The sequence below is a fragment of the Grampus griseus genome (assembly GCF_964374135.1).
Source record: "Grampus griseus genome assembly, chromosome: 16".
NCBI lineage: Eukaryota > Metazoa > Chordata > Mammalia > Artiodactyla > Delphinidae > Grampus > Grampus griseus.
Genome location: NC_139010.1, coordinates 76,803,594 through 76,826,976, shown reverse-complemented (window position 1 = coordinate 76,826,976; position 23,383 = coordinate 76,803,594). Strand labels below are relative to the sequence as shown.

The 23,383-nt window shown below is 37.2% G+C and overlaps 1 protein-coding gene across 10 annotated transcripts in view; it reads left to right on the top strand.

The window, feature by feature from the left end:
• The window catches only part of ATE1 (arginyltransferase 1), a gene marked incomplete at its 5' end in the record, with an annotated part of 154,128 nt that overhangs the window by 47,220 nt on the left and 83,525 nt on the right, over positions 1 to 23,383 (top strand). For 8 of the 10 annotated variants that reach the window (XM_082673173.1, XM_082673174.1, XM_082673167.1 and 5 more), the window contains 2 exons: positions 1,262 to 1,294; positions 22,234 to 22,415. In XM_082673173.1, the coding sequence (XP_082529299.1) occupies positions 1,262 to 1,294; positions 22,234 to 22,415 (215 nt within the window). The remainder of the gene's footprint in view (positions 1 to 1,261; positions 1,295 to 22,233; positions 22,416 to 23,383) is intronic. The other 2 variants (XM_082673171.1, XM_082673168.1) reach the window with 1 other exon arrangement.

Below are 23,383 nucleotides of genomic sequence, written 5' to 3'. Positions count from 1 at the left end.
GGGGGAGGAAGTGTCTGATATATTTTTTAAACTTTATTATGAAAACTTTAAACATTCACAAAGTAGAGAGAATTGTATAATGAGTCCTCATATATTCATCTCCTGTCCTCACTAGTTTAATATAATGACTCTTCTTGTTTTATCTGTGCATTCCCCACCATTACTTTCCTCCCAACCCCCCAGTGATTTTGAAGGAAATCCCAGACATCATGTAATTTCATTGAGAAATATTTCAATGTGTACCTCTAAAAGCGAATCAAATTATTTGTATTCCCAGTGAGTACTAGCGAGCTTTGTTGTGGAGAGGAAGTTCAAGAGTGCTTGGAAACAGACCTGCCATTGCATTTTATTATAGTTAATTTGTATTCAGTAAGATCCAGAGTTTACATTACTTGGCGTTTTTTTATTATTACAATACATCTCAAAGGATTTGAAGTGTTGATTTTGTAAATAACATCTAAGAAAACATTATGAATTACCATCATGAATATGTATGAAGCAATGTGACAGTCCTCATTTCAGAGCTAATCTGCGATTTGCTTTGTCATTTTTCATGGCTCCTCCCCAGCTCCAAAATTAGTTTCTTTATTTAAATGCTGAGAGACAGTCAGCATGTAACACTTATTTTCAGATGAAATTTATAAGGCTCTATTTGTGTCAGAGAAAGAGCAGAGAGAAAAAATATGCATATGGGGCTGAAAAAAAGAGGAAGGGGCAGAACAGTGTAAACATCACAGCCTGGGTACCAGAGAAATAACTTCCCCTTTCCTTCACTCTCACTCACCCAACCTCCTCTCTTGGTCTTGACTTTTTAATTTCTCTCTTTTCTTGGTGTCCCCTTTGAGTTATATCTTTTTCTTCTCTTGGCATTTACCTTACTTTGCCTGTGGCATTTATGATTAGGAAGATTGCTGATTCCTCCCTTGGAGAATGTTTTATTATATAGGGGTTGTGAGATAAAACTTTAAAAAGCAAAATATTTTAGGACGAATTTGTTGTGCTTTGTTTTCATACAGATTTTGAAAAATGTTTATTTAAACTCGTTCACATAGTTGGGTACCTACTATGGCCTAGATTGAACTTTTCTGTAGTCTGTGAGTGAATGATACAATGTAAGAAACGTTGCCTATATATAGACATTCAGGTTTGCTTTATGTGCTCTTTTTGAAAAATTTTGTAATAATTTTTCCTTTTTTTGTGTGTTCTCTTTTGCTGCTCATTTATTGGATGAAACTGATTTTATTCAAATGTGACTCTGCAGTTCACAAGATTCCTTTGCAGCTCACCTTTGGAGGTAAGATTACTCAATGACCTTGAAATGAGAATTGCCATTGGTATCTTTTGTGAGGCATTTGATAATAAGACTGATCATTTTGTCATGATGTATGCTTCAATACCAGCAATGAGATGAATGCAGACTTTCCTTTATAAGAATTCCTATAAGTTACAGAGCTATCCCGGTAAGTTACAGAGCTCTGTGCGGGCAGTGACCTTCACAGCAGGTCATTGCTGCCATTTTATTAGGTAGAATGAAGTCAGTCCATTTTAAAGAGCCTTGCTGTATCTCCTTACTCCCTTGCCGCTCTCACATTGGCCTTATCCTCTGTAAACTGCCCTGGTGTTAAAGGAGACCTGGAGAAGTCTGGGCAGAGGCTGTCATCAAGCAGGTTTCAGTTAGTTTGAGAGAACTTTCTAAAATCCATGAATTGATTAGGGAAGAGCAGAGGCCTTCCCTTGTACTGAGCTTCATCGTGACACAGCCATGATTCTAGGTGCCAGATTCGCTTTCTCATCTGATTCTCATAATGGTTCTGCAATTTAGAACTGAAAATCCAGCGATAAATTGTGAGATAAAGAAAACTCTTAGATAATCAGAGAACCAGTTATCAGTGTGAGCTGCGGTTGATAAGGAGTTGATAGAAGATGGACAAGGCTTTGGGAAAGGAGTCGGAAAGGGGAAGCAGCTGGGTGTGTGGAGGGACATTGGACTTGGTACCAAACCTGGGGTTCAGGTCAGGTCCTCGCTTACTAGCCATGTGGCACTGGGCAGTCGCAGCTTCCCTGAGCCTCAGCTTTCTCATATGTAAAATGCAAATAATTTCTACCTCTTAAATGAAGCAGTGGGCAGGGGAGCGGTTTATAAAGCGCTCTTCACATGTTACTAATATTTTGTATTCTTCTCTCAGGCTATGATAAGACTCTGTCCCTGCCTTTCATTTGTCCTTCCTTTTGCCTGTTTGTTTACTTCACTCTGTGAAGTAAACTCACTTCTCTTCCCCACTCCCAACCTCTTCAAATCATATCCCGTAGATGCTGTGTCCTCTGTGATGCTCTCTCTGACCGCTCCACATAGAGGCAGTTGTTCCCTTTTCTGCTTCCATAATATTGCATTCTGTGCTTATTGAAGCTACTATTGTTATGTGGTGTGGCCCAGCCTCCTGGTGGCCTCCTTGAGACCTCGTGGTGGCCAGTTTGAATGATTTCCAGGGGAAATTGAGCAGACCACAGGGGGTAGTACCATCCAGGCTTGGTTACATTTTCTAAATGTCCAGGTCCAAAGGGGAAACAAAGCCTGGAAAGATCCTGGGTTTTGAAATGAGAGATCCTTGGGTGACCCATGAGTAAGTAATTTCATCTTTCAATTAATCTAAAAAGTGGAGGTAATAATACTACTTAACTTACAGGGTTATTAAAACGAAATGAGATAATGTGTGGTAAACACTGAGTACAATGCCTGTCACACAGAATTTTAAATAGTTTGGTGTAAAAACAATAAAAATTAAAACTGTACTATAAGAAACTTGAAGACAGTGTAAACTATATAGTCTACTCTTTAATCGATAAAGCACTTTCTAAGTATAGAATGGGAAGTATCACAAAGGAAAGGATGGAAAAATTAGATCTGATTTTGTAAAAAAACCCATGATTTGGTTCATGAAGACATACGGAGTTAAGAGGCAATTTGGGAAAGTGTAATAAAAAGATTATTATACTTAATATAATCTCTTAGAAACCGTTTTTAAATGTAGTATTTTCTTTTGCATAATATTTGGTTGGATTTTATCAGATAGTTGATCAGCTGACATACAAATGGTAATATGTTTCTTAAAGTTTAATCTTATAAGTAATCAAAGGAATGCAATTTAAAATAGCAGTTATATACAGTTTTTTAACTATCAAGATATCTTTTTTATTTTTAAGTGAATGCTTGGGATGATGTGATGAGATGGGATGTTTTTAAACGTCATCCTTTATAGAAATCAGTTTGGTCATATACATTAAAGATCTTATAGAAATGCATACCTTGTGGTTGAGTAATTCTTATCTAGGAATCACTGCCAGAGAAATAAAGATTGGGACAAAACTTGCTTAAATATGTTTGTTACAGCATTATTTATAATGGCAAAAATTTATAAATAATTTAAATGTTCAACCGTAGGAAAAGGTCATATAAATCATGGTGCAGCCGGCCATGTGATAGAACACCCAGTAGCCATTAAAATAGTGATCGTGCATGTATGTTCATGCGTATATATTGATGAAAAATAGCAGTATAAAATACTTCTGCTTGTACTAGGAGACAGAAGCAGGGTGCAAAATTATACATGCAGATTTCAGTTTAAAAACAATTTAAGTAAAAAAACAACAACAACAATTTAAGTATACAGAAATTAGTTAGGAAGGAGATACACCAAATGTTAGCGTTAACTACAAAATGCTAAATTATTTTACCTCTTGTTCTTCCACGAAGGAGTCACATGGGGAGAATGAGGTACCTTGGTAGGGTTTTGTTTTGTTTTTTTTTTTGGCGGTACACAGGCCTCTCACTGTTGTGGAGCACGGGCTCCGGACGCACAGGCCCAGTGGCCGTGGCTCACGGGCCCAGCCGCTCCGCGGCATGAGGGATCCTCCTGGACCGGGGCACGAACCCGTGTCCGCCGCATTGGCAGGCGGACTCTCAACCACTGCGCCACCAGGGAAGCCCTCCTTGGTAGGTTTTTGATGATGGCTCTTATAGTCAGTGTTTGACTGAGATGTACATCAGGGAAATCTCTAATTGATGTGGAAACAGGGTCTAGTCTTGGGGAAAAAAAGGGATTGGCAGGAGCTTAGATGAAGAGATAATGTTGATAATGCTTAATTAAGGCTGGACTCTCATTTAAGCAAGAGCTCAGAGGAATAACCAGGAATAGGGGTTTTGAGCAGAAGGCAGTAAGGCTGGATTAGTTTACCTGCAGAGGGAGTAAATAAGGAAGCTGGAGCTTGATATCTCCTTCACTGGGGCAAAGCAGCAGTTTGAAGATGTTACTAAACAATGGCAAGGATGCGTTTAAATAGCCCTCACTAACAGACTTTTCTCAAATGTAAGCTCAATGAGAAAGGACCGTGTTTTTCTTGTTTCCTTGTGTTTCCATGTATTGTTAAGTACTATATAGGAGGCACTGAGTAAATATTTGTTGAATGAATGAATAAATAAATAAGTAAACTAGGCACAGCTGAGGCTGAGAGTAGCAAGCTTTTCCCCATAATCTGGCAGGACTGGCTAAGAGCACACAAGGTCTAATATTTATGTCTCAATATGGTTAAGTCTCTCTTCCCAGCTAGATTGTAGCTACTTAAAATCAGGATCTTTGTCTTTTTCATTTTTGGATCCTCTCAGGTATAAATAGGGCTTGGAATGGTACCAACCATATACCTAGAGTTGTACCAAACAAATATTTTAAAAATTACATCTTATTATTCATGTTAAATATTGGGAATCGTTGTGTAGAAGCTTAAATCTTTGGCGAAAAGTAGAAGGGAAAGTATCATCATCAAAGTTTAGTGATAGTTTCTGTTATTTTCTGTCTAATCTACTTTTTCCATTTAATGATCTGGAGTTATATTTTTACCTTGGCTAAATTGATCTTTTTTCTTACTGGGCTTATGGACATGGAGGAGGCAAAAGAATCAAAATTAAAGATGACCAATGTGCTTTTCTTTTCTTGAAGTGTTTGGGAAATACTTTGAGGACATTCTGTTGATATTTTTCTAGCTTGGAATTTCACAGGGGCCACCTGATGGCACAGTTAGTGGCTGCTGCCCCTGAATTTCCAGCAGCACTGAGCTCAGGGTTCTGTTGCTGTGCTGCCTTGCAGAACTTGAGAGCCAAACAAAGCCAGGGCAGGAGAATGCTGAGACTCTCTAAATGTTTAATTTTGCCATTAAGCTTATGCTTCAGCTGGAGAAGGAAAGTTGCAAATATGGGTAATACCCAAATATTGATAGCTTACCTAATTTTGAATAAAAGAAAAATAGTTCAGGTGGAGACAGTAAAATACATGAGGTTTGCAGCTGAAAATGGAGGAGACTTTAAATTTCATTCTGCCTACGAAAACTAAACTACTATGAATGAACCATGTCTCTTTGTTATAAGTCCTAAACAGTTAACTGCCACATGAATCTAACAGAATTGTCAGGTTATAGTAATTACATCAGTAATTTGATCTGCTGTCATTTGAATGGAGCCATGTGTGGAGAGTCAGTTCTTCCCTCTGTGGGGCTGACCCTTTTACATTTCTGTAAGCTGAAGACTAACAGAGCTCATTAAGCTTTATGGGAAAAGAGCTTTTGTCACCTCGTCAAGTCCGGCAGCACATTTCCATTCTATTCCTGATTTCGCGTGGCTCTGTAGCTGCTGGTGTGCATTCCCCTGCTAGGTTTACATGGGATCTCTCCCTCACAGACATTTTTATTGACATTTCTAAGCCTGAATTACATTTCGTGTGGCACCACCTACAGATGTCTTCAATTAAATGTAGGTAAATAAAAGGGATTATGTATCAGAGGCTAAAAGATTCTTCAAATTCTCTGCTAAGCCATACTTTGCCAGCCAATCCAGTAGCATGCAGTCTCAGCATCATTTTGGAGGTAGAGAACTACAGAAGAGGCATTTGTAAGAAAAGTTAAACCATGTGGGAATGTGGGTCACTTAGGATTCTCTTTAAGGATGTCCTATTCCTTCATTTCAGATCAATTAAAATCTTCTTTGTTAGCCGTTAGCATAATAATTTTTCGAGAAGTTAGCAGCTGTAGTGTATTGGGCACTATCCTAAACTCTTTGCTTACATTATTTTAATTTTTGTAGAATGTCTATATGGTAGTTATTTCCAGTTTCCTTATGAAGAAAATTGAACCTAGAGAGGTAGTTTAGTTGAGTTCAGTATCACAGCTACTAGTGAATGGCAACAACATGCTTAAAATGTCTTATATTACATGAAGTGATGATGATATTATTTGAAGGAAGACAGTGATAAATTTGAGATGTGTCAGCCTTGGCACTGTTGACATTTTGGGGTGGCACCGTCTTGTGCATTGTGTGATGCTTAGCAACATCTCTGGCCTCTACCCACGAGATGCCAGTAGCACCCTTCCCCGAGTTGAAACAAAATGTCTCCAGACTTTGCCAAATATCCCTAGGGGGTAAAATGGCTCCCTGTTAAAAACTACTGCCCTAGAGCAGCCTTAACAAAAAAAGAACAGAGAGTTAATAATAATCCAATAGCGATGATAGTAGCAATGATAACATGTTTTCAGTCTCACAAAAGGTGGGAAAAAGGACAGGTGAACAAAGGACAAGGGAGACAAATAGCAAATAGCAAAATGGTCCACTTAAACACAACCACATTAATTATTATATTAAATATTAATGATCTAAACCAAAAATCTGCTCTATGGAAATGTTTTATATCTGTGCAGTGGAAAACATGTATGTAGTCAATGGTCATACATAGTCACTGAGCTCTTTAGGAACTGAATTTAAAATTTTTTAAATTTTAGTTAACTTATGTAGCCACATGTGGCCAGTGGCTATCCTATTGGACAGTACAGGTCTAAACACTCCAATTGAAAGTCAGAAATTGTCAGACTAGGTAAAAGAGAAAAAGCAAAATCCATCTTAAATATGAAAGCATGAGTAGGTTAAAAGCAAAAGACCAGAATGAACTATACCATGTAAATACTAATCATAATAAAAATGGAGTGGCTGTATTCATACCTAACAAAATAGACTTCAGGGCAAAAGCTCTTACCAGAAGGAAAGATGGACATTTCGTAATGATAAAATAGTCAGTTCATCAAGTGAGGACAGTAATCCCAAATGTGGTACACTTAATAACAGAACCTCAAGATCCATGAAGCAAAAACTAATGGAACTGAAAAGAGAAACGATCAAATCCACAGCTATAGTTGGAGACTTTAGAACAGCTTTCTCAGTAATTGATAGAACAACTAGGCAGAAAATTGCAAGCAATTTAGAAGATTTGGACAAAACTATCATACAGTTCCACTTAGTTGACATCTATTGAATGTTGTACCCAACGACAAAATACGTATTTTTTCAAGTCCATAGGGAATATTCTCCAAGACAGATCATATGCTGTACCATTATACAAATCTTAATAAATTTAAAAGGATTGAAATAATCTTTGATCAAAGTGGAATTAAATTAGACTCAGTAACAAAAAACTGTTATAGTTTAGCAATAATAGGACAAACAACCTAATTTAAAAATAGATAAAAGACCTGATTATATATTTCACAGTGAAGACATACAAATGGCTAATAAGCCATGAAAAGATGCTCACCATCCATTAGGGAAACGCAAGTTAATACCACAATGAGATACCAGCATAAACTCGCTAGAATGGCTGTAATCAAAAGATAATACCAAATGTTGGCGAGAAGTGGAGAAATGGAACCCTCATACATTGCTGATGGGAAGTAAAATGGTATACCCCCAGTCTGGCAGTTTCTCAAAATATTAAACTTAGGGTTACTGTATGACCCAGCAATTTAACCCTTAGGAATATACACCTAAGTGAAATGAAAATGTTCAGACAAAGGCTTGTATGTGAATGCTCATGGCAGCATTATTCCTAATGGCCCAAAGCTGGAAACAATTCAGGTGTCTGTCAGCTGGTAAATGGATTAGCAAAGTGTGGTATTTTCATACAATGTAATACCATTCAGCAATAAGAAGCAACGAACTACAATACGTGCAACACGTGGATGAACCTTAAAAACATTATTGGAGGTGAAAGAAGCCAGGCACAACAGAGTGCATGTTGTGTCTTTCCAGCTGTATGAATTATCCCGAAAGGGGGACTTTATAAGAGTCAGAAAGCAGAGCAGTGCTTGCCTGGGATAAGAGGTACGAGCAGAGGACCGACTGCAAGCGGACTTTTGAGAATTTGGGGGGGGGTGGTAGAAATGTTCTCAAATTGGGTTATGTGGTTTCACAATTCTGTGAATTTCCTAAAAATCACAGAATGCTGTGCTTAAAATGGGTGAATTTTATCGTATGTTAAGTACACCTCACTAAAGCTGTTTAAAAAAAAAGCTTTTATCATTTCTTCATCCTTTAATTTCTCAAAATGCTGTGGAAAAGGTCTGACTCAGCTTGGCATCTTCCCTAGTTGTGGTCTAGGTGTTTACACAGTTTTAGCATTTGCCAAGATAGTGTTGTGTGTTGAAATAGATGTTTTAATTTAAATATTAACTAGTTACTACCCAATATTAAATAAAGTTAGCCATTAATATTTATCGGTAGCTTGCAAAACCAACTTTCCAAGTTTTTTTTTTGGTGGGGGGGAGTCGGGAACTACTTTGCTCTTACTTGGAACTCTGTGGTAGACTGGGATCATATGTGTATATTTGGTTGTGTGTATGTGTATGTATGTGCACTGATTGCAAACTGCAGGTAGCACGGGTGGGGATCTGGCTTTATAGCCAGTGGTAACATTCATTCATTTTGCTGTCAAGGAAAATAAAGGACTGTGAGAACCTAACATCTCTTCAGTCTGTCAGCATATGAAAAATATCATTGTTTGGAATGGCTCTGGCAGATATCAAGATATCTCCAGTAACCAGAATTTGGAAGAGGGAATGGCTCTTACCTCAACTGGGTCCTGTAGAAATGAAGGGAGCTTGCAGAGGTAGCAGTGGGAGGGGTGAGGTAGGTGGAACGTTGAGTTGCTAACCTTGAGAAGGGGGTTCAAACAGTTTTACCAAATAAAGAGCACACTGAGCTGGCCTGAATTGGAGAGCTGTGGAGACAAGGCTAGGAAGAGGGCTGAGCTGGTGAGTTGTGGGAAGCTGTTACCTGCTGTCTGGTATAATGCTTGGGAGGACCCGCAGTGCTGAAAGAGCTGGGGCCAGGGCAGACAGAGGTAACTCAAGAGGGGCCGGATCTTCTCAGAGAGTGGTTGTCCGTCCGCTGTTTGTTACTGACTAATCAGAAATGGAAAACTGGGCAGTGGCTTGATCCACTGGGCAAAAGTGGGAACATGAGTGAAGATCACTGCTTTTCTAGTTACGTGGGTTGAGAAACAGTCGTGCAGTTTTCAGACTGAGCCCTGTGCTGTAGAATCAGAAGTCGAATAGGCAAGGTGGTGTTGGCTGAGGCACCAGTTAGAATTCCGGAGCCACGTCCCCCAAGTCATTGGGACTGTCATTTGATTGCTCTCCCTTTCAGCTGAGTCTGAGGCCTCTTGGGCAGTTCTGGCTGGGGTGAGCCTGCTGACAAAGAACCGGTTGAACTGAAGACGTTATTCCTTCCCTCAGTTCATTTCAGTAATACTTGGACAGCTTTCACGTGATCGTCAGAATAGTATTCCCTGGACTTACGGTGGCATTCAGCAAACGCTGGTTGAGTTCATAAATGAACTTATTCTCAGTTAGTTTCTGGATATCACATGATAGTTGAGCCAGTGTAAGCTGAAACCTTATATTTTGTAGTGAAATTATATCAGCTGGAAGTCTTTTCCTGGAAACTGATCTCACGTGATAAAAACTCAAAATTCAGAGAATAAAAGAAAGCACACTAGAATAGAAAACCAAACATTAAATAGAAAAATGCCATAAATTTCCATGTTGAAGATTTTTCTGCATGGGACTTGGATTAGTTTAGGCATCTAAGTCCATTCAAGATACCTTTTTGCCAGGTCAGCCTTCCTTTAGCGAGTAGTGGTATTCATCCTTACTCTGAGGATCTTTCAGCTGTGTTCACAGTTAAGGTCATCTGCCTTGACGATTTTCATTACCCACTAGATGTGCATGAATGCTTCGGAAAATGTTTGAATGGTAAATCCTGGCATGGATTAGTTTCCATGGGGATGTCAGTCTTGTTTGACGTTGGTAGTCATTGAGTTCTAAATAAAAATATCAGTTTGGGTTGTCACCGTGGGATGTTTTTCTCTTCTATCAGAAAGATTGGAAAAGCAGGATGCTCAAATTGAACCGACAGTAAGTAAGGGCTCACATTAGGTTAGTCACTCTTGTTTCTAAGGTGTTTGTTGTAGTGCCCAATAAATATTGGCTGATAGGTAGAAGTGAGAAGTTTGGGATTCTGCTGCTTTTCCTTTTGAGCGTTTAGATAGCGCCTCATAGAAGTCTTTTTGTTGGATGATTAGGATTGAAAATATAAAGGAAAATATAAATAAAATATAAGGAAATGTCAAAGTAAACAATGGATGAACATCTTAATTTTTATCTATTTGTTCTGTAGTAAAAATGCAGAAATAAATTCCTTTTTTATTTCTGTCACATTTATTAAAAACATTTACTGTAAATCTTTTCTCAGCTACCTATGCTTAAAGTTCACATTTTTGTCATTACAGTGTTCTCAGTTTTAAGTTGTAAATGTTAGGGTAAACTTTTTTGCTTTCTTTGAAGCATTTTGGTTCCTAAGAATTCTGTCATTGAGACACACATTTCTTGATTCGTACTTTGGTTTAGTAAATTGCTGAGGTATCTGCATTCATTAGGTTGAACAGGGCACGTTAATATATTTTGGGTGTGTTTTAGCATGGTGTGCCACAGAAGCAATGTCCGCTGAGAAAAACACTGAACTGAAAGTTGGGAATTCCATATCCTTCTTAGCATTCTCCTTAACTGGCTGTGTGACCTTGGGCAAGTCCCTTAATCACCTTGACCCTCACTTTTTCACTTGTAAAGTGAGTAAGAGTATCTCAGATGAAGACGTCCCTTAAAACTGAGTGAACTTAGCCAACATTCTAACGTGTTTTATAGCTTCTTTTCTGACTCGGGTATTTTAAACCAGGCAAATAAAATAAGCTTCCCCTAACCTACAGCTTGCCGTAGTTCTGAAGCAAGTTGACATTTTACTTAGAATGGTTCTACTCACTTCTTTCTATAAAAACAAGTCTTATCCTGTTAACTTGCATACCCAAATATTATTTCTCTTATTTTTGTCCTTAACATGGTCTCACTCGTACATGTTAATTATATTTTTAATAAAGTGATAACTTGTTTCGTAGAGAAAACTTGAGGTAGGAAATTGAGAAGTACCTGTTATAGATAAGCATTATAGCAGACTGAGAAAGTGCGTAAATACAAACATCACAACTTTCTTACAGATCCCTTTTACACCTTCTCAAAGTGGCTCCTCTCTAATGACTGGATAATCTTCACCAACTCAGGGATTCTGATGAAATTGAGGCCTTTAGATGTTTAACTAGCGTAAAGTACTGTACTGCAACCTGAGAGAATTGTGTGAATAGGAAGAGTGAATGAATTCTTCCTAATCTGCAGGCTGTAAATGTTATGTCATTTATATTACTTAGTAAAATTAACTTTTATATATTTCCTTTGTGAGCAGAGGAAATGTTGCTTAAAGTAGAATAACAAAATATTATTACTTTTACATGTACTTTTTTTTTTCTTTTTTAAGGATCATTTAAACTTAATTGCCTTTGGATTGAAATATAGGTGATGATAGGAAATAATCACATTAGAATAAGCCTGTATAGGCTAAAATTTTTGGTGCAGTCTTATTACAGAGTTAGCATTATCTAATTTATAAATATATGTAACTAAGGTAATTGTGTGTTTTGAAGGTTATGATCAGTAAATTTGGCTCCTGTAATATAAAATGGGCTGTAAAACATTGATATCTAGTGTAATATCAAATCAGAGTACTTGCAGTTTGTGTTAACTGTCAGAATCAGTGAAGAAAAAAATAACCTCAAAATGCAAAATATTCCTTGCCGATGGAGATTACAATGAATATTGGCAGCTAAACATTAGGTAACGTTCCTAACTAGTTCAAGGCTATAGTTGTCTTTTTCAGGAGGTGGGATTTTGCCAGGGGAACAAGACTCATTTAATAGCAGATCTTTTGTTCTAATGGAATGTTCCTAAGTGGGAACTACGTGTCCAACCACCATATATTTTCTCAGAATTGGCCCTTAATTTCACATACTTTGGGTATTAACTGGAAACAAGGTTGGAGTCTTTGTGCAAAGCTATGTGATATATTAACCATGATATTGCTATTTGCATTTTCCAAATTAAATTTATTATTATTTTTAATTTCTTATAGACTATATTGTTTCACATTTTTAAATTTAGTTTTGGGGTCTTTTTTTTTTTTTTTTTAAAGAAATCATGTAAATTTTGATGCCATACTGGTATAGCACACCTTTGAGTTTCTTTTTTTTTTTTTAATTTTTATTGGAGTATAGTTGATTTAAAATGTGTTAATTTCTACTGTGCAGCGAAGCGAATCAGTTATACATGTACATATATCCACTCTCTTATTTGATTTTTATTTTTTTAATTAATTAGTTTATTATTTATTTATGGCTGTGTTGGGTCTTCGTTGCTGCACGCGAGCTTTCTCTAGTTGTGGTGAGCGGGGGCTACTCTTCGTTGCAGTGCACATGCTTCTCATTGCTGTGGCTTCTCTTGATGTGGAGCACGGGCTCTAGGTGCACGGGCTTCAGTAGTTGTGGCACACGAGCTCAGTAGTTGTGGCGCACGAGCTTTGTTGCTCTGCGGCATGTGGGATCTTCCCGGCCCAGGGCTCGAACCTGTGTCCCCTGCATTGGCAGGCAGATTCTTAGCCTCTGCGCCACCAGGGAAGTCCCCACTCTTTTTTAGATTCTTTACCCATATAGGTCATTACAGAGTATTGAGTAGAGTTCCCTGTGCTATACAGTAGGTCCTTACTACTATTTGGTATATATCAACAGTATGATGTATATGTCAATCCCAGTCTCCCAGTTTATCCCCCCCTTCCCCCAGTAACCATAAGTTTTTCTACATCCGTGACTTTATTTCTATTTTGTAAGTAAGTTCATTTGTACCATTTTTTTAGATTCCGCACATAAGCGCTATCATATGGTATTTGTTTTTCTCTGTCTGACTTATTCACTCAGTATGACAATTTCTTGTCCATCCATGTTGCTGAAAATGAAATTATTTCATTCTTTTTTTATGGCTGAGTAATATTCCATTGTATATATATGTACCACATCCTTTTTATCCATTTCTCTGTCGATGGACATTTAGGTTGCTTCCACGTCCTGGCTATTGTAAATAGTGCTGCAGTGAACATTGGGTTGCTTGTATCTTTTCAAATTATGGTTTTCTTTGGGTATATGCCCAGGAGTGGGATTGCTGGGTCTTATGGTTAATTCTATTTTTAGTTTTTAAGGAACCTCCATACCGTTCTCCATAGTGGCTGTACCAATTTACATTCCCACCAACAGTGTAGGAGGGTTCCCTTTTCTCCACACCCTCTCCAGCATTTATTGTTTATAGATTTTTTGATGATGGCCATTCTGACTGGTGTGAGGTGATACCTCATTGTAGTTTTGATTTACATTTCTGTAATAATTAGCAACGTTGAACATCTTTTCATGTGCTTTTTGGCCATCTGAATGTCTTCGTGAGTTTCTGTTCTTAAAATGAATCTGAAGTTTATTTGTAGTGTTTCATGAAACTTAACAAAAGGCAAAATAGTTGCAGGAATAAGTTATTTTCAAGCAATGCACTTTTAATCAGGTGCTTAAAATGATTACCTTTGGGATTCTCCATAAACTCTTGTTTAAAAAAAATTCAGGACATCAGTTGGCAAATCGTGGATTTTTATGTGAACAGGTGTGTGATTTTGGAGAGTTACTTTTGGATGCTTTAGCAGGGAGGAGAATACAGGTCCTGCTCTCTTACAGCCCCTGAAGACTTTCACTCTTCCAGTCTTTGAACCCATGAGTAAGTCCCTCCAATGCTGTCCCTGGTGCCTGGAGTATGACTCCCCCTTTGCCTGTTCCTTTGAGTCTTAACAGTTGTCTGTTTTAAACATAACTGAAGCACATGGAGGCAGGTGGGTCAGGAGACAGGTGTACCTTATCAGAGTAAATATACACCCATTTTGGAAACCATTTAGCTGGAAGTCTGAATTGGTCCATTAATATCGATGTCATTTCTACAGAGTACCTTTGGTATTGTACTGCACAGCTCATTAATCACAGAAGCCATGCCATCCTTCCCCAACATTTAAGATGTGTTTTCTTTTGTATAGCTAGCGGTGAGCTTTATTGTTAAATTTTTCCTGTTGTCAGCTAAATTCTTGAAATAGAGGAACTGCTGAAAAATAACTTCGCTTATTCTTTCAGTTATCTAAAACTGTGACAAACTGTGGGCATGAGAAAGATAAACTATTAAATGTTGCTAATCACATTACTGACTTGTGAGGAAATTGATAGCTTCTGTTAGTTTATATAACTTTGCTATTAAATGAGCTACTGATGTAATTTCATAGACACAATCTTTTAGGATGTGTCATTCAGACCCCTTAAAACAAAAACAAAAATTTGCTCATACTCTACAAAGTGTTTGTACGTTGTCATTTGTTTCTCACAGCTACCTTTGAGTGTGCTTAGTAGTATGATTCCTGTTTTAAAAATTCAGAAATTGATACTTTTAAAAGTCAAGTTATCGTCTTGCTAAGATAAAATAGCCAGAAAATGTACAGTGAGTGGAGTTAGGGCTCAAATCCAGATATCTGGTTCCGAATCCTGGCCTCAAGTCCCTATAACCTGCTCCCTTTCTGTTTGCAGTTTACAGTGTATAGACTCCTCTCCCTACCTTTAAAAAGTACATTTATGTGAATGTTCTCAGAAGTGTGGTCCTGCAGCCTCTGGTGGTCCCTGATGCCTTTTCAGGGGCTTCTCAAGGTCTAAATTATTTTATAATTAGCCTTTTCCTCTCTCGTTCTATTATGAGTGTTTGGGGATTTTTTCCAAAGGCTACAAATTAAATGCAGAAGCATGTATGAGAATACAGCTGTCCTCTGTAAGCCACACATTAAAGAGATTTGCAGAAACGTAAACAGTGCCATTCTTTTAACTAGATTTTTTTTTTTTTTTTGGTTTTGGAAAATAACAGTAATTTTTAAACAAAATATGTTAATTTTACGTGTATTGGGTTTGTTGTTATTTTTAAGTGAATTAACAAGTACATATTTTTGAAAGGCTCAGTTTTAATATTTAATACAGTAAATATCTACAGATACAGCTCAATAAGTAAAAGTTCTTTGGAGTCCTCAGTGAGTTTTGTAAGTGTAAAGGGATTTTGAGACCAAGAAGTATGAGAGTCACTGATTTTCGTGATGCCTGTATCATTGAGGCAGCACCGCTGTTACTTTCCCTTTCCCAAATAGTGTGTGTATTTTCCTGCATGATCTGTGATTATCTCACCTTCTGTGTTTATAAATGACATTTGAAGAGTATTAACCATTAAAAGGCCTTAACTAAGTAAGGGGTTAAAGAAATGTAGCAATCCCAAGAGTTGAAGTAGGATTCTCAAAACAATCAATAGAGACTAGTCAGTGACTTAGGAGGCCTCTCTAATACTGGGGGACTGAGCCCCTTGGTGAGTTAATTGAAGGGACAGACTGATATGGCTCTTTCGAACCTAGTGGAGGTGAAGGTGACAAATCTGTTTGTTGATGGTTTAAATTTACAATAAAGACAATTTCTAGTTGCTACTCATGAACACATTTGTAATCAGCAGGTATCCAGATAATAGCATGTTGAAGCACATGGCATATGGTGACGTTCAGTGAGTCTGGGTTTTAAGGAGATTGTTGAATGACTGGAGATCCAGGCCAAGCGTTCTGCTGATTTCTGATTTCACAGATCTAACTGTTGTTCTTTCTGTTTTTATCTCCTTTACTCTGTCCCTCAAACTCTTGTGTTTTTTCCTTGTATTAAAGTATTACATAATTTGAATTAAGGGATTATGTTTGAGGGAAAGAAATTGTATTATGGCAGTTTTATGCCAGATGGAAGGATAGAAGTGATTCAGCAAATATGTGTGTGCATAGACAGACATCAAGCATGTTAGTTAGATCAGCTTAGTGTATGGTGTTAGACACTAACTTTTTTTCAGACTTTCCCAGCCAGAAGTGAGTGATCTGGGGGCGCTGGCTATTCCAGCTGCAAAGAGGGCTAAGGGAATCAGTATTTCAGGTTCACTTCCAGTCCATTTTCCACAGCTGCCGAGTACTTGTTGAAAAGCTTGAAAGTATTGATTAACTTACCAAATTGAGACTAGCAGATCATTGTTAACCAGTAGTGCTGATGTTTCAGATATAGTTTTAGGAAAATAGCTTCTTATCTCCCTTTACTTGGAGCATCTTCCGTTTTTGAAATCTTTTTTTAAAAATTAGGTCAGTGAGGACCCCACAAGGGAGACGAGGAAATCATTCATATTTTAATTGTCAGAAACCATGATGGAAAGAAAAGGAGTACAGCAAAGCAGGTTTTAAGAAAAAAATTGTAACCATGCATTGAAGCACTTTGTTTTTCATGCTGCTTTATTTACTGACTTGGATAGATGAGGGATATTTGAAAAGTGAGTTTATTTAGAAGTGTTTAAAAGTAGCTGATTTTCTTATTTAGCATTGACTTAGGGGCTAGGAGGCCAGTTTGTGTGTCATTTAATAACTCCATGGTTTTATGATCATTTTGTTGCTTAATTGACTCCTGGATTTCTGGTTTCCTCAGGTGATGGGATGGGGGTCAGAGTAGATGCTTATATGGCTTATTCTCTCCTAAGTGATTATAAAACAGCGCATATCTATATGAAGTGCTTGCAGATGGGGAAGACGCCCAACTTTCACGTGAGTTGGAGAGATGGGAATAATGCCTGTGGTAGGACAAGTTGGTCATGACTGGACTCATAGGAGAACGAACCAGTGAAGTAAATGGAAGCAGGTTATTAAATGGGAGGTCCAGGGAATGAGAGAAGTGATGAAAATTGGCAACTGAGAAGATTATTGCAGTTTGAAAAAAAATATTTCAAGCTGGTACAACAAGTAGGACTGATTTATCTTTAGGGTTAGCAGTATATTGGTTATTTATTGAGAATATGCTTATTGAGTCCGTACTTACTATGTCCTTAATAAATACATTTTAAATGAATGAACAAATACACTCATTTGATTTAATGAGTCCTAGAATGACACACTAAACTGAAATCATGGAAGAATTTAGATTAATTCAGGTGTTGTAGATTCAGCAGGTTAATGTCCTTTCTATTTTCCTTTTGGGTAATGCTTCTGTTTGGTTATCTGTTCTGCTCTTCAAACTGTATGTGTTTCTAGAGAAACAGTAATGATTTTTTAAAGAGCAGTGCTATATGTGACAGTGAATGCTAAACCCAGGGTTTGACATAGTTTATTATTATATTAGTAGTTAGTGGAAGCTCTTAAAAGGTTAAAGATGTATTTACTACCCAAGCACCATTTTAACTACAGCAGTGGAAGTTTTAGAAATCACTGATGCTGCTAGCGCCTTAGTAAATTTTCTCTTGTTTGTTATTGTTTACCTGGATCACCCACGCAGGTACTTTTCCCCCCGCTTTCCCGCACCGTATTTTTGGGAAAGAAGTCACTGTGCAGCTCACACTTAAGTAGTGGGGAATTATGCTTCCCTGCCTTTAGGCAGAGTATCTGCATAAACTTTTTAGAATTCTGCATGGGAGATTTGTCTCTTCTGCCTCATTTATTCGTTTATCCAATTATTTATATCAGTATGGACTCATGGACATTTATTTTGTATTTTGGGTTATAATCCAATACTACTTTCTTTTGTTGCTCAAATTGTTCCAGATTTTGCCATTGGGAGCTCTTTTGGTTGACTCCTGTGCCCCTTTGATATACCTCCAACAGTGTGGGTTTGCTTTCTGTTTTTGGTTTTTTGTGCACTTCCTTATTTTCTGGCACTATGAGGTGCTCTAGGCTTATGTTGTGTATTTGCTGCCCCAGCCCTGGGATCAGCCCTTTCTCCAAGCAGCCCTGGTTCTTTTTATTGCAGAATGATGTTAGAAACCAAGATTTGTGTGTTAGGTATGTTTGTTGCTACTGGGTTGTTGTTTTTTTAGGTCTTCTCATCTGACAAAGCAAAGAGATAAATGTGCATATACTAACGCTTGTATGAATATATCTATGGTATATGCATACCTATAAATATTTCTCTATGTAACCATCTGTGTCTATATTAAGCTAAACATGAGTTCGTACTCATGTCTCCAGCTCTAATCCATTGCCCCATGGATCATTCTAGCCTCTTCCCCTTGCTTATCTGTAAATTTCCATTCCAGTAGTGAGTCTCTTGGTTCCTACCATCCGCTGTCCGTTTACTTAGTTGTTCAGTTCCAGTATACATGTATATCAGTATCAGAATTGTTAACCTTTGGTTCTTGTGGTAAACAACTTTATCAGGTAGAATACAATGCTTATGTGAAGATTTCCTTTTGCCTTCATTCTTACAGACCCCCAGAGTTTCTTAGGTCAGCACATTTCCCCTCCCCAGCCTCTTTCAGTAAGATGTTTTCATGTGTATACAGGTAGATTCTCTTGTCACCATCTGCATTCCTTCTTGGGATCCCTTACCCTCCTAATTTTCTTTCACTTTGCATATATTAAAGCTCACTCTTTGTGTTGTAAAATTCTATGAGTTTTGACAAGTGCATAATGTCATGTATGCACTACTACAGTATTATACAGAACAGTTTCATCCTATAAGTCCCTTGTGCTTCATCTATTCATCCTCCCCCCAAACCCCGAAATTCTTGGCAACCACTGATCTTTTTACTGTCTCAGTAGCTTTGCCTTTTATAGAATGTAACTGGAGTCATACAGTCTCTGTAGCACTTTCACACTGATTTCATTCACTTAGCAATATGTATTTAAGGTTTCTCCATTTTTGTGTGTGAGTTTGGCTTGGTAGCTTATGCCTCTACCAAAGTGTCTGTACCATTTTACATTTCCATCATCAGTGAATGAGAATTCCTCTTGTTCTGCATCCTCATCAACATTTGATATACAGGTTATTGGATTTCACCCATTCTAATAGTTGTATAGTACTCTCATTGGTTTTTATTTTTTTTATAAATTTATTTATTTATGTATTTATTTTTGGCTGTGTTGGGTCTTCGTTGCCGCACGCGGGCTTACTCTAGTTGTGGCGAGCGGGGGCTACTCTTTGTTGTGGTGCGTGGGCTTCTCATTGCGGTGGCTTCTCTTGTTGCGGAGCACAGGCTCTAGACGTGCAGGCTTCAGTAGTTGTGGCACACGAGCTCAGTAGTTGTGGCGCACGGGCTTAGTTGCTCCGCGGCATGTGGGAATCTTCCCGGACCAGGGCTCGAACCTGTGTCCCCTTCATTGGCAGGTGGATTCTTAACCACTGTGCCACCAGGGAAGCCCTCTCATTGTTTTTTAAATTTCAGTTTCCTGACAACAAATGATGTTGGGCATCTTTATTTATTTATTCTTTTGAGCATCTTATATGCTTATTTGCCATCTGCACATCTTCTTTGGTGAAGCATCTCCTTAGATATTTTGGTTTTTAATTGAGTTGTTTGTCTTCTCATTGTTAAAATTTAAGAGTGTATGTTTTTGAATACCAGTTCCTTATGAGATATGTTTTGCAAGATTTTCTCCAGTCAGTGGCTTGACTTTTTATTCTCATAACAGTGCATTTCACAGAATCGAGGTTTTTAATTTTAATGATGTCCAGCTTGTCAGTTGTTTCTTTCATGGATTGTCCTTTTTGGTGTTGTGTCTTAAAATTCATTGCCAAACCCCAGGTCACCTAGATCTTTGCCTGTTTATCACCTAGAAGTTTTATAGTTTTGCATTTTACATAGTCTGTGATCCATTTTTAGTTAATTTTTTTGAAAGAGGTAAGGTCTGTGACTAGATATTGCCGTTTTTGTATTTGGATGTCCAGTTGTTACAGCACCATTTGTTCTATAGACTGTCCTTTCTCTCTTGGATTATCTTTGCTTCTTTGTCAAAGGCCAGTTGACTGTATTTATGTGGGTTTATTTCTGGGTTCTATTTTCTGTTCTGCTGTTTAATTTGTTCGTTCACCAATATCACACTACCTCGATTATGGTAGCTTTACAGTAAGTCTGGATATCAAGTGGTGTCAGTCCTTCAACTTTGTTCTTCTTCAGTATTGTGTTGGTATTCTGGCTCTTTTTCCTTTCCATGTAAACATTAGAATTAACTTGTCAATATTCACAAAATAAGTGGCTGGGATTTTGATTGAGATTGAATTAAATCTGGAGACCTACTTGGGAAGAGTGGACACCTCAATCGAAATGAACATATAATATTTTCCATTTGTTTACATTTTGATTCCATTTGTCATAGTTTTGTAGGTTTTTTTGGCGTATGGATTCTGTATGTATTCATATTTTCTTAGATTTATACTTAGGTGTATAATTTTTTTGGTGGTTTTGTAAATAGTATTGTGTTTTTAATTTCAAATTCCAGTCATTGCTAGTATATAGGGAAGCAATTGACTTGTATATCAACCTTGTACCCTATAACCTTCTTGTAATTGCTTATTAGTTTCAATTTTTGTTGTTGATTCTTTGGAATTCTCTGCGTAGTATGTCATGTCATTTGTGAACAAAGACAATTTTATTTTTTTCCTTCCCAATCTGTATGTATTACTTCCTTTTCAGTAACTGGGATTTCCAGTATGATATTGAATAGGAGTGATGAGAGGATATCATTGCCTTGTTCCCAATTTTAGGGGGCGATTATCCAGTTTCTTACCATTAAGTCTGATGTCAGTTGTAGATTTTTTTGTGTATGCTCTTTATGAAGTTGATGAAGTTTCCCTCTATTCCTAGTTTGCTGAGAGCTTTTAGTCATGAATGGCTGTTGGATTTTGTCAAATGTGTTTTCCCTATCAATTGATATGATCATACGATTTTTCTTTTAGCCTCTTTTCATGGTTAGATTACATTAATTGCTTTTCTTTTTTTAATCACTTCTCTAATGTTGAACTAGCCTTGCATACCTGGAGTTAATCCTGCTTTGTCCTGGTATATAATTCTTTTCATACATTGTTGGATTTGATTTCGTCGTATCTTGCTGAGGATTTTTGCATCTGTGTTCATGAGAGATTGTTCTGTAGATTTCCTGTCTTCTAATGTCTTTTTCTGGTTTTAGTATTAGCAAACCTGCTTTTTCATTTTCCTTTATTTCCTTCTAGCTTTTTTTCCCATACACACTCTCTGTGACTTTAAGTGTGTGAACATGATACACAAGTTTTGTTGTATTTGTTCACTTTTAAATTGTTCATCTCTAACATTCATTCAGTCTCTAGCAAAGCATTTTTTATGGTGCTTCATAATTTTCATTATAAGGTTTTCTTTTAATAACAGTTTCATTTAAATTCATGTTGAACTTTAAAATGAGAAATATCATTCAACTAACTATTTACAGAAAATGGTTACACTCTGAAATCTCTAGATACCTGTAGCAAAAATTTGTGGGATTTTCTTCTGTGGGATTATAGGTATATTAAAATAATGATAAGGAAATAACTTTTACTTTCCTTTGGCTAATAGAGAGAAATGTCATAGCACTCACTTACACAGGAACTCTTACCTAGAAAAAATTATGAGCTCATATGCCTTACGAGTGCAGGGGTGGCCACAGATCAGGCCTGGCTGGCAGCGTAGGGGTAGTTCTCCCGTTCGCACTCAACCCTTACCTTTATGTTCCCCGTCTTTCTATCATTTACCATTTCTTTCCCAACTTCGGTGTCGAACAGAAGAACAGAGTTTAACAGTGCGTGCTTATCCTGTAGATTTTATATTTCCTACGGCAAATTTTAAAACAAGTTGAAAAAAATCTTAAGTTGGTTTTTCTCTATTCTTTTGTTCCTTCAGCGTTTCTACACCTAAAAAGTTTTGCAGGGTATGACTCTTCTGAGAGCCGGAAGATGATGGCAACAAAGAGGAAACTTTAGGACTTACTAACCTGAGTAAAATACAAGTAAAAGAGGTTAATTATTAAGATTTTTAATATAAAGAGAAAAATGACAAACTGTTCGTGTTTGTGTGTCTACCTTTTCTCAGGCAGAGAATCCCCCTTATGGACCAGATTGTGGTTATGGTTCCTTTCACCAGCAGTATTGGCTTGATGGAAAGATCATTGCTGTGGGGGTGATTGACGTCCTTCCATACTGTGTCTCGTCTGTATATTTGTACTACGATCCTGATTATTCGTTTCTGTCTTTGGGTGTCTACTCTGCACTCCGGTAAGATTGCTTTTGACAATTGTAATGGTCACATACAATTTCAAATAATTCTTCATTTGATTATATTTTATTATAAACAGTAGAAATCCCATTGGATAGTACATTAATAATTTGTTGCTCTAGTAGTCTCTTATATATTGATATTTAGAAATACCACTTTTAGAACTGAGGCCACAGTGTCTGATGGTAATTCCCTAGCTTTTTAAGGTATCCATCTGGTCTAATGTATGAGAAGTCACTGTGATACTTTTGTTGTTTAGTTTATGCATTTATTTAAGCTCCCCTGTCAGAGCCACATAATGTTTTTTTAAAATGTTACATTATTTATATATTTTCTCTTGTCATTACTATTGTATATATATTTTTATAATTAATTAAAGGTTACGTGAATCTGGTGTAAACGAATTAAAGCAATGGCAGTCTGTTGGAAGAAATATACAGTTATATAAAGTATATAGAACAGGACCAGAGAGTCCCTGACTGTCCACTTGACCCTATGACCTCATTGAAAGATGATTTCCTTTTTATGTCCATGGCTGCAAATATATGCAACACAGCACAGATATTTTTAGGTGCATTATCCTAATAATGAAAATAGTGGGGTCTTGTTTCATGAAAATATTTGTTTTTATTTTTATTGCTGCTTGTCTGCATATACATGTGGTAGAGGAGGAAGGAGCGTTGAGAATTATTTTTATGTTGTTTGGGAGCTTGAGTCTCTTTTTTCTCCCTCTTTATCACTTTTTTCTCTTTGCTTTTCCCATTCTTTGTCTCTGATGGTCACGTTTTTCACATCTTGATAAAATATACTTTGAGATTATTTTATTTACTGTGTGTGTGCTTTTCTCTGAATTATAAAAGTAGGAGAGTTGATCTTTTTTAAATCACTAGTTGATTAAAAAAAATATGGTCCATAATTGATAATCTTTGTGTTTTTCAGTGGCACACAATATTGATATTTTCAACTT